At 41.8% G+C, this 12,067-nt stretch overlaps 1 protein-coding gene across 10 annotated transcripts in view; it reads right to left on the reverse strand.

Moving 5' to 3' along the window:
• The window catches only part of CSNK1G1 (casein kinase 1 gamma 1), a 159,037-nt gene that overhangs the window by 6,772 nt on the left and 140,198 nt on the right, over positions 1-12,067 (reverse strand). For 8 of the 10 annotated variants that reach the window (XR_004966851.1, XM_036304334.1, XM_036304350.1 and 5 more), the window contains one exon: positions 7,235-7,341. Coding sequence is in view for 7 of the 10 variants with exons in the window: in XM_036304334.1 (XP_036160227.1) it covers positions 7,235-7,341 (107 nt within the window). In the remaining 3 variants the exon portion in view is untranslated. Of the gene's footprint in view, positions 1-7,234; positions 7,342-7,957; positions 8,186-12,067 lie in introns of those variants that run through there. The other 2 variants (XR_004966863.1, XR_004966868.1) reach the window with 1 other exon arrangement.

Here is a 12,067-nt window from a genome sequence, read left to right on the forward strand (position 1 = left end):
AATCCAGAAGGGAGTGATGAGGGCTGTGGCATGGCTGGTGCAAAATAGGTCCTTTCTAGGATGCTGACACATGGGAAATGAGAAGGTGGTGAATGAGTCAAAGATGCCTGCTGATGGTGGAGAGTAACTTTGGAAGTATAATTCAGATTTGCTGGACCCCCGAAAGAAAAGCTTTTCTGAGAAAACTGTCTTTGAGTTGCTTGCCTATCCTTCCAGGCTTAATGCCAGGAATTCTATCTAATAAAGAGGGAATATGCTAATTGACCTCCATGCCATCACAAAGATGGCAGCACACACAGCCACAAGATGGCGACACGCAGTCCCCTCAGCCCCCCAGCCACCTAGGGCCAGCCCGAGGGGCAGGTAACCAGGGCCGGCCAAGGCTTGCACTGCTGGCAGTGGCAGCAGCAGAGGTGTGATGGGGCATTGCCTTCCCCTGATCACCAGGTCACGTCCTGCCCCTGAGGGTTCTGGGACTGTGAGAGGGGGCAGGCCAGGCTGAGGGACCCCCCCCTCCAGTGCATGAATTTTCATGCACCGGGCCTCTAGTATTCATATAAAAATAAAGAACTGTTGCTTACTTCCTAAACCCCCAGTTCACCACTTTAGCTAAGATTCTCTCCTTTTCAGCCAGACCCCTTTGTAATTTCCTATACCCATTGGACTAGTTATTAAAAAGTCCAACATTTCTTAGAATGTTAAAATAGACATTTATACAGACAATAATGGGTTTTATATTTGAATGAATCAAACATGGATTTTGGAAATAAGAGCACCTCAAGAGGGTCTTAAGATTTTTTAAGAGTATTAATGTCATTTGTAAAGTACTATTAACAGGTATGAATACAGTTACTAAACAAAGTGTCATGTGTATTTGGAGACTGAATACATTCTTTTAAATAAAAATGAGCAACACTTTTGATTGTTTAAAACAGTCCTTGCCCTAACAGGTTTGGCTCAGTGGATAGAGCGTCAGCCTGCGGACTGAAGGGTCCCAGGTTCGATTCCAGTCAAGGGCATGTACCTTGGTTGCGGGCACATCCCCAGTAGGGGGTGTGCAGGAAGCAGCTGATTGATGTTTCTCTCTCATCGATGTTTCTAACTCTCTATCCCTCTCCCTTCCTCTCTGTAGAAATCAATAAAATATATTTTAAAAAACAAACAAAAACAAAAACAGTCCTCAATGACATCCCTGAGGAAGGATTCAAGAAAATGATCTTTTTCTGTACACATATGCTTTAGAAAAAAGACATTTTTCAAATTGAATGTCCTGAGATTAATATTAAACAAGGCAAATTAAATCTCATGGGAACACCAATATTTAAATATATTTACCTGTTCCCTATTAACCACGACTTTCAGAGAGACCACTAACATTTAAGCCAATCTCTATTCTTACTCCTTTTAGAGGATATTAAGGTGATGATTTTGTGTTTTTAAGCAAAAGCCATCATAAGAAAAGTTTGAACTACTGTTTTAGTACATTTCAAGTGATGTGACTTTTCTTTTACCTCCTCCAAGGCAAGGCATAAAAACTGCCTGTTTATAAGCATATCATAACCTGATGTGCAATGCTGTTCACCTGATTGGAGGAGAGTGTGAGCTATGGTTTAGAACCCCAGAATAACTTTTGCTGGTTACTGTAGTTAGAGCTTAAGCAGTAGCAGAAGTTTTTAATAATTCTACCCACAAGGAAACAGACCCTACAATCTGCTCAACTCTTTGGTTTCTGTGGTAACTACTGGCACAGGGCCCATTAAACTTGGTCAAATCCAGACCAAACCCAAATGGACACCATACAGATGTCTTACTATCAGAATAGAATGAAGGCAAGGAACGAACCCTTCTTGGGTCTTGGGTTTGCTTCCAGTTGCTTCTTTGATTGGATAATCAGAAGATCTTAACATGCTAGAGTGAAACATGCTGGAGTGAAAGTCGATCCATTTTCCATATTCACAAGCCACCAAGTGCTCTTCCCTTAGGCCTCTGAGCCACTTATTTTGCCTTTTCGATGAGCCCTCCAAGTGCTCATAGAAAAGGCTGCCTCCTGAGCAACAGCCATAGCCCTGACACATCCCTGACCTGGGTATTCCCTCCTTACTCCTGCCTTTGGAATGGGTAACACCTCTTGCTCAGGTAGTGACTGGTCCAGAAGGGGGTGATGAGAGCTGTGGCATGGCTTGTGTAAAAGGTATGTTCTCTTACTATGTCCTGCTTTCTCCCTCCACCTATTCCTTTGCTCTGCTTCTCGTGCTTGTCCTTGCTGTACTTGTACACTCTTGCCTTGCTCTAATAGCTGGCTCAGGTCCCGCAGTGTCCATGAGGTCTTCCTTGACCATCCTGTCCAGAGTGACCTCTCAAGGGACAATGACATAAGTACCCCGGAGAACCAGTTGTCCTTTCAAGTATGTATGTCTTATCTCTCTAGCGAGATAGTACCTAAGCTCTTTGGGGAAGGCCTTGGGACCTCCTAGAGTTCCAAGCACTGAGTTGGATGAGCATACAGTAGGCCTTATATTTGCAGTCAGAATCACATGACTGATATCTCACAGAGAAAAACAGACCATAGCAGTCATATCACACAGACTTATGTTTGCTAAATAAACAGGCCCAATGTACTCCTCGATGCTATAAGACTACGAATTCTATCTTCATAAAATCCAGTTGTTACCTTTAATACATCCCTGTCCCTGAGAAACCCTGTAGGCCACTTGGTTTAGGGTTCAGAAAACAATGTTCAATTCAGTCACAGAAGACAAATAGAAACAAGGTCGTCATAGAGGCCAGCAGGCCATTATCACCACACAGAATATGGTCCCATGCATGCAGACAATGTGGGAGAGTACAATTCCAGACTGCAAGAAACCACCTAGTTCAGGAAGACCTGGAGGGTGACAGGCAGTGTCAAGGAAGATAGCTGGGGAGGGGGCTCTGTCTTATAGCAAGAATGCGCCTCACCAAACGTGGATGGATTCTTTAGGGGTTCCCTTCCTATACACCTCATGTTGTTCCTAAGAATGCATTTGAGAAACCTGGAAAAGAGAGGCTCCAATATCTCATTAGCCAAATCAGCCCCTGGCCCACTATACTCTCTTATAGGAAGAGAGGACAACAAAAAAGGAAAAAAGGACAATAAACGAAAAACACACAAACAAAATAAACCAAAATAACAATGACAAAATATCCTTCTCGTCCCATGGAGCTCTCTTTTTTTGAGAGACATATTCTACAAGGGAAGAACCAGCTAAATGAAAAAGAGAAGTCACAGATTTTTCCAAAGCAGTTCATTTCCAGGTAGAGACCATGCTGCAGAATGTGAGATTATCCAGCAACAACTGTCCTTGGAGTTGTGAAGAATAATATTAAACAACTGACACAGTAACTTTGTCCTCCTACCTCTGTCCCTCTCTGAATGATAACATCTGGGTGTATTAATTTGAGAAAAAATTCATTCAATTAAAAAGTAATTTTGAATACTGTGGGATAGATATTGTTTTGACAGGAGGAGGCAGCAATTAGATGGGTTTGAAAGGAAAGAAGGAATAGATTAATTCCTAGATACAGGCCTGCCCCGTCCCCACCTTGCGGATCTAGTTCCCCAGCCTGGGTGGTTATGGCAAAGGTGGCAAATGGAAGCCATTCAGTGTTCTTAAGGCATTTTGTTTGGCTTTGCCAATCCAGCCCAGTCTGGTCCACTCCCCTAGCATGTGGACTGGAGAGAGGGACTCACCACAGGTTGAGCATTTTCAGGCAGCTACAGAGTGTGTAAAGAGAAAAACACAGAAAGGAAGAGAGAGAAAGAGATATTAGTCCACAGACGTGAGATAGAAGCTACTCCCTGTGAGCCATGCAAACATGCAGTATGTTGTGTCTGTGTTTAGTTGCTTCCTCTGTCAAGGTAGGCCCAGGCCACTTGGTCCCCACACTAGAGTGGAGGGGGCAGGTGCCTGATAGAAGCATCATGATGGCAGCTGGATCTCAGTGAGGGGTAAAACAAAACAGAAAGAGAGTTGATGGGTGCCCCAGAGTGGGCTTTCCTGGGCATGTTCCAGGAAGGTAATGGAGCAAATGATCCTGTTTGTAAGAATTCAATCGAGCACCAAAGCCAAGCCAAATGGTTCCCACATGAAGTGTTAGTGTGCAATTTGTTAAGCTAACCTCCCAACTATTCTGAGGCTTTTACAACTCTAACATGCCTGACCAAAGCAGTCAGCAGTTAGCTCTTCTTTTCAAGGGGAGACAGGCTTAAGAGACACTTTATTTTATCAGGAGAGGACTCAGAGTGAGGTGGATCACTGCTCTGGATGAAGGTATAACTGCAGAGAAGGGCCTAAATCTCATTCTTATTAATTTTCAGGGGAAATGAGGCCCATATTTGCTAATTTACAGCAGAAGTCAGTGGATAACCAAAAATCCCAGCATTCTTACTGTAACAAAAGTCAACCAAAAAGCTGCCTTGCCTTACTACCCTTCTTATCATACTTAAACTAGGGCATGTGTCCTGTAGCTAGCAAAAAGGGACGTTAGATGTTCATTTGTACATGGAACAAAAATTAAGACCCTCTAAGTTCTCTCCTCCTTTACACAAAACAAGCTGGGCAAGGAACCCCAAACTAAAAGCTTGGAAGTGAGGGTTTCACATAGTCTCCCCAGTACCCTAGTTAAATCTCAATTTGGGCAATGTCCTTTTTTTTTTACAACTAGGCTGCAGGGACAAATGGCATCACAGCTGCTTATATTGAGGGGCTGTCTGGGACACCTTGTGCTTCTCTAGCTGTGACCTCTGCCTGTGAAAATGATCAATTAGGTGGACACATGGCTTGCTGGCCTGGCCGCCCCCTTCACACAAATAGAAGACCAAGAAGAAAAACATGGCTGTGCCCTGAAAGTTCACTAGGCAAGATGGATTGATAGCTCATGAAATCACTAGGGCCGTGGTCGGCAAACCACGGCTTGCGAGCCACATGTGGCTCTTTGGCCCCTTGAGTGTGGCTCTTCCACAAAATACCACGTGCGGGCACGCACATACAGTGCGATTGAAACCTTGTGGCCCATGCGCAGAAGTTGGTATTTTGTGGAAGAGCCGGTATTTTGTGGAAGAGCCGGTATTTTGTGGAAGAGCCACACTCAAGGGGCCAAAGAGCCACATGTGGCTCGCGAGCTGCGGTTTGCCGAGCCACAGTTTGCTGACCACTGCACTAGGGGAATCAGCACACAAAATGCCCTAAACTATAAGCTTTTGGATGACATTTGGTTAAGTACAATTGCTCCCCTCTGATTCCCCCATCTTTAAGGCCCAAACCTGAAACTGGTAGCAAAGAGACACAATGGTTCCTTTTTGCTAAATGGGGAGACATTAAACTCTCTTTACATCCTAGAGTTTAGATTATACCGGAACAGAATACACGAAATTGGAATCTCTTTGTGAATGACCCCCTATCTTACATACAGGACACAAACACCACACTCACATACACAATTAGTGTATACATTTACTGAAATGAGATGAGATGAATGGGTTCAAAAGATAAACCTGTATAGGGTACATGATAAGATTAAAGCCCATTCTATCTTGATATTCAAAATATGTTATTAAAAGCAGAGCTAAATTTCTAGTCTTCAAAACAGTAGCTACAGCAGTGAGTTGGAAGTGAGGTGGGGGTGGGAATGGGTACAGCCATCTTTCAAGCCCAGACAATGTTTGGATCAGACCACACCTAGTGCAGTGGTTCCTAACCCTGACTAAACATTCAAATCACCTCAACTTTACAAATTCCTAATACTTGGGCCATATTCCAGATAAATTAAATCAGAATCTCTAGGGCCAGGATTCAGACATTTGTCCAAAGTACATCCAAGGTTGAAAACCCATAGGGAAGGAATAAACACACTGTCTACTTAGCAGAAGAAAGTTCTGTCACGGAAACTGAAAAATTGGGAATACCATTAGCATCTCCAAAGTCCCTGAAAATGGGAGCATGTTTCCTTACTAAAATAGTCTCTTCCTGGCATTAGAAACTCCCCTGCCCTCCTATGTATGTAGCAGGGCCTTCTATAAACCAAGAGAGGAGCACCAGAAGCTGCCCACAGTCAGCAGGGACTCGACAGGAGACAGTTTAAGTCATCCTCACTTGCTTTTTATCTACTGGGTAGGAATCCTCAGGACCTGCTTTAAGAAAAGGATCTCCTGGAAGCAAAGTGAGCCAAGCCTGTAGATGGGGCAGTAAAGGATTGGGCAGGAGGGACAACCACGTAAAGTGTATCTGGAAGGAAGAAGAATGCAGGTCTTGGAGGCTCTAGAGACCACTTAGGATGCAATATCACTATAACTGAACAGGACACTGGGGTAGCCTGAATGTTCTCAAAGGGTTTACAAGAAAAATCATCCAAATCAGGCTTGGCAGCAGTAACTGATTTGTAAAGGACTTCTCTCTTCCTACCTCGTGTCTTCTTGAAAGTTAAACCTGGATTTGAATTTGGGATGGGGCAAGAAGGGAAAGAAGTGATAGAAATGCTGCTTTTGTAGTAGAATCAGCAGTTATTTCATCTTCTACCCCATATTCTAAGAGTTTAAACACAGACCATGCAGAGAGCACCAAGGGCTGGTGGTATGGACAGGGCGAGACATTCACATGCAAGAGCATCAGAAAAGGAGGTGGGGGAATCTCCTCACCCTTTTGGGATTAGTGTGATTTCCTTTCCTTCTCAAGATCCTTCCCTCATAGGTACAGAGACTATTTTCCTTGCCTGATTTATCTGAGTCTCTCTGAATCCAGAATCATTTAAGTGAGAACAAAATGGCCCTGAAACTCTTGCTCCAGGACTATATATGCAGAGTGGTTAGCCAAGAACCAGAAGTTTTATGCTGTTCAGCACAGCCCATGGTTGAGATAAGCAGATTTTTCTGTGTCCTATAGGGAGTAAGAAGATCCAGGGCACCAAGAGGCTCATGACTACTATCTATTATAGGTCTTCTATCATGATTCTTTTAGTTCACTATGTCTTTTGCCTCATGTGGACTAGAGAAATATGACTGTCTTCTGGAAATCACAACTAAAGAAGGGCAGCAGCAGCAGCCTTACAATATCATGCAAAAATAAAATGGTCAAAAGAAAAAAGCTATGGACACAAGCATGAGGAATTCAGTCTGAGATGAGCAGCACACAGAGAGGAAGAGACAGCTAAAAGATTTTTCAATCTATGACTCAAGAGCCCCCTTGAAAGATGAACATACTTAGCTTCCTCCACTACTTCCACCTCAGCGTGAGCTGTGATTGGTGCATTGGAGTGGGCTCCTGTGGGGTCATCGACATTCAGCTCTCCATTGGTTGAGCTAACCACCTGAAACAGAAAGACAGAGTGTGACAGACACCATGACAATAGGAGCCTCCTGCCAGTGCCAGAGAGGGTCACTAAGGGAGATCTGGTCTCTTGCTTAGGTACTAGTCAGGCAGTGTCTGGAATGTTTGTTTTCCTAGGTTGAGGGCCAACTGCCCTAAGTTAGGAAAGGTTCCCAGATCTTATCATGTGAGGACACAAAATTCAATGATGTAAACATATAATGATGATAACTTCCATACTGAATGCCTACTCTGTGTCAAGGACTCTACTAGATTTTGTGTGTGTGTGTGTGTGTGTGTGTGTGTGTGTGTGTGTGTAAATTTAATCCCTACAAAAATCCTATGCAATAGGTCATATTACTCTCTTTAATTCTATTCCTCAAATTTATTATACTATAATTATATATAGATTCAGTGATGATGTTAAAAAATTCTACAAAGGAGATTAATAGTGGGCATCAGAAACTATAAGCAATCACACTTTCCTTCAAAAATTTCTTCATGGCTTTGACCATCAGTTTGAAGTTACTCAAATAACAAGATTGCCACGTCCTCTCTGGTGAGAGGGCAGACGATAAGGAAACGTTCCCCTGGAAGACCAGTCTTATTTCAACCACCTTTATTTCAGGTTCAGTGTCATCCCAGGTCTCACTGATGGTCCCCGAATTGTAACTGAAGGCTCTCCTGTCATCTGGTTAATGTGGACCCGATCAGGCTTCTCTTGCTTGTGCAGTTGCTTCTGTCACCTGGTTTCATTTCCAACACATGATTCCTGCTTATGTGGGTGCTGGGGAGTGGAAAAAGGGACCCCGCTGCACAAACCACTCTGTTGTTAAAGATCTTGGCTGAAATATGGGAGAGAACCACAAAATAGAATAAACGGTTCGGATATCATATGCCTTTGGGTAAGTAACTTCATTTACTTGAGACTGTTTCTTACAGTTTGATGTGAGAATTATACAAGAAAATGTATAAGACAGTGTCTGATATAATACCTGGTGCACAATAATGGAGGCAGCATAGCACAGTAATGGGCTCTAGATTTAGTCGGCCCTGGGTTTGAACCCTAGCTCCATCACTTACTTGCTGTGGGTCCTGGGGCAAGATCCTCAATCTTTCTGTGCCTGAGCTTCCTAATCTGTAAAATGGGGAAACAATGCTGCTTACCTAATTGGGTTACTGTGTAGACAATCCACAGAAAGTGCTTAGCCCAGTGCCATGGTACATAGCAATGGCTCAATAAATATTCGTATTACTGTTATTCTCCCTTTATAAATGTTTATTCTTATCTACTTCTACCTCTGGGGTCCTTACCAGCAATTAATTCGTAAAAATTTCCTACATAGTCATAAAGAGGAAGGTGGGAGGTTGGAGTCTTTAGGGTATTTATTCAAAGAAAAAAGAGCAGACAAGGTGAATACTACTTATTAATAGTCTATGCCCACCATTATGACTAAATCAATAATATTTATTGTCATTAATAATACATGCTTTTAAAAAATTAAAACAATGTTGTATGGTTAAAGAAACCTACATCATTAAATTTGGACTTACCCAAGGGAGACCCCACATTTCTGCTACAGATCCAATTTAGCATTTCTGCTTAATGGAACCATCGATATTATTTATCTCCTGACATGTATATATCTATATATATAAAATCCTAAGCAACCGGCCAACTTTCAACCATCCAACCAGTAGCTATGATGTGTACTGACCACCAGCAGGCAGATGCTCAACGCAGGAGCAGAAACCACAGGCATGGGAACATGGAAGAGATAATGCATCTCAGAGGGAAGGGGGAAGGGGGGAGGGCGGGAAGAGATTAACCAAAGATCTTATATGCATACTAGAGGCCTGGTGCATAAATTTGTACACCTATGGGGTCCCTCGGCCTGGTCTGCACCCTCTTGCAATCGGGACCCCTTAGGGGATGTTGGAGAGCCGATTTCAATCCCACAGGCTAGGCTGAGGGACCCAACTGGTGCACAAATCTGTGCACCGGGCCTCTAGTGATATAATAAATACTATATGACATTATCTATGTAGTATTCTTGCAAAAAAAAAAGTTTTATCTGAATCTAAGTATTAAGGAAACAAACTGACAAATCCAAAATGTGGGACCATTCTATAGGACAAAAAGACTGGGCTCTTCAAAAAAGACGTCTTAAAAAAAAAAATATATATATATATAGACGGGTGACTATTACAGATTAAAAGAGATTAAGAATTCAGAGACCAAGAAATTGAAAGAGACTGAAGATGCATAACAACCAAATGCAATGGACAAACCTTAATAAAATCTGAAACACAGTAAAATTAATTTTGGGGACAATTGGGGGAAATGTGACATGTACTACATTAGATATTATGGAATTATTATTAATTTTCTTGGCTATAAAATGGTGTTAGCGGTTACACAAGAGAATGTTTCTGTTCTTAGGAGATGTAGGTTGAAATATTCTGAGATAAAATGTAATGATTACATTTAAATCGTTTAGTGAACACTCCTCTGCCTCCTTCAACCCCTCATACAGAATTAAAGCAAATATGACAACATCTTAATCATTTGTTAATCTAGGTTAAGGACATAAACAAGCTCATTGCATCCTCTATACCCTGCAACTTTTCTGTAAATTTCAAAATAAAAAGTTGGGGGAAAACTAGCAAAAACCAAAGGTTGAGGAGAGAGGGTTTACAGACTGGAGAACCACAGCTCCTCAAGCTAATGTTGCCCCGTTCATTTCCTCAGCCTACATTTGCTTCGTGTGGGCACATTTTGGCTGCACACTAGTGATAGTGCTGTAAATTCATTCTGTGAGCACAAAGATTAAAGGAGAAATCATAGTAAGTTTCTTTTCTTTCTTTTTTCTAAAAAAATATATATTTTATTGATTTATCACAGAGAGGGAGAGAGATAGAGAGTTAGAAACTTCGACGAGAGAGAAACATTGATCAGCCGCCTCCTGCACACCTCCCACTGGGGATGTGCCCACAACCAAGGCACATGCCCCTGACCGGAATCGAACCTGGGATCTCCCAGTCCGCAGGCCGATGCTCCATCCACTGAGCCAAACCGGTTACGGCCATAGTAAGTTTCTTAAAGAACAACTCAGCAACTAGACAAGATGTTAAGTAAAACGTCTTGGCCTCTACTAACATGAACAAAGTGGGAATAAGCACCGCCCCTGTGAATTACCTGGTGACTTTGGGTCATGGTGCTTGCTCATGGCGTTTCACATGTCTCATACTCTCCAATTTCTCCTTGCTATGAAGGCCCACAAGCAATGTCCTCAGGCAATCGAAGGGAGAGGTTATCCTCACTTTACAGACTAGACAGTTGTCTGTATCAATGAGAACCTGGTCTCAAATGAATCAGGCACAAATGGGAACCTTAATACCAGTTGTCTAGCCTTAAACTTAATTGCCCTTTAGGAATCAATCTGAGCCTCAGAGCATCCACAGAATTATTTCAAGATAGAGCTACAGTTTGTTAAACCACTGAACTGCTGCCTATATGTGCAGTGGAAAAAACACTAGTGTAGGTGACCGAAGAGCTGGATTCAGGCTTAGCTCTACCACAATATCCTCCGTGAGCCTTGCTTTTTAACTGTTAGACTATCAATAATATTGGTACTATCAACTTCATAATTACTAAGCTAAGCACAATGATATAGAGCAAAAACAATTTGAAAAATTATAAATAACCTTTTGAATATAATGAATTAGTACTTTAAACAATATCATTTTTATATTTTTTCAATTGAATTTTTTAAGTAAGCTATTTCTTTAAAAAGTTTTTTTTTTGTTGTTGTTGTTGTTTAATCCTCACCCGAGGATATTTTTCCATTGATTTTTAGAGAGAATGGAAGAGAAAGGGAAAGACAGAGAAAAATATTGATATGAGAGAAACACATCAATTGGCTGCCTCCTGCACGAGCCCTGACCAGGGCCCAGGCCGGTGAGGAGCCTGCAACTGAGGTATGTGCCCTGGAATTGAACCTGGCACCCTTTGCTTCGCAGGCTGATACTCTAGCCACTGAGCCAAACATAAAAAAAATGTTTTTATTGATTTCAGAGAGGAAGGGAGAGGGAGAGAGAGAAATGTCAATGATGAGAAACAATCATCCACCAGCTACCTCCTGCATGCTCTCTACTGGGGACTGAACCCACAACCCGGCATGTGGAAATTGAAGCAGGGACCTCATGATTCCTGGGTCGATGCCCAAACGCTGAGCCACACCCGACTGGGCTAAGCTTTATTTCTGTATGTGGAATACTGACATTTAATTTGCTGTAATCGCTATTAAAATTAATCCCACATTTCTCTGCCTATATCACACAAGAACAAAGTAATTAATATCTATGGGATTAATATCTATGAAAGAGACTAAGGTGAAGTACTATTTTGAACTTTAGTCCTTAATATTGGTAATATCTCTTTTGGGAGTCTAAAAAATTTGAGTTATTACTCCCATTTTTTTTGAAATATTAATGTGAAAAAAAATCAGAGCTGTGCACCAAAGGAAGAAGTGCTTTAACTGATAATCAACATTTCAATCCTATTTCTCACAACTAACCTATTTGGCAATTCTCTACTTAGTTTTCCTATCTATAATACTGACCTTAACAAGAATTGTAAATAATTAAAAATTATAAAGATTTGAGCAAATAAATAATGATTAAATGTTAAATGTCATTCTTAAGTCTCAGGCTCTTCTTTGGTC

The sequence above is a fragment of the Myotis myotis genome, unplaced genomic scaffold (assembly GCF_014108235.1).
Source record: "Myotis myotis isolate mMyoMyo1 unplaced genomic scaffold, mMyoMyo1.p scaffold_m19_p_1, whole genome shotgun sequence".
NCBI classification, from domain to species: Eukaryota; Metazoa; Chordata; class Mammalia; order Chiroptera; family Vespertilionidae; genus Myotis; species Myotis myotis.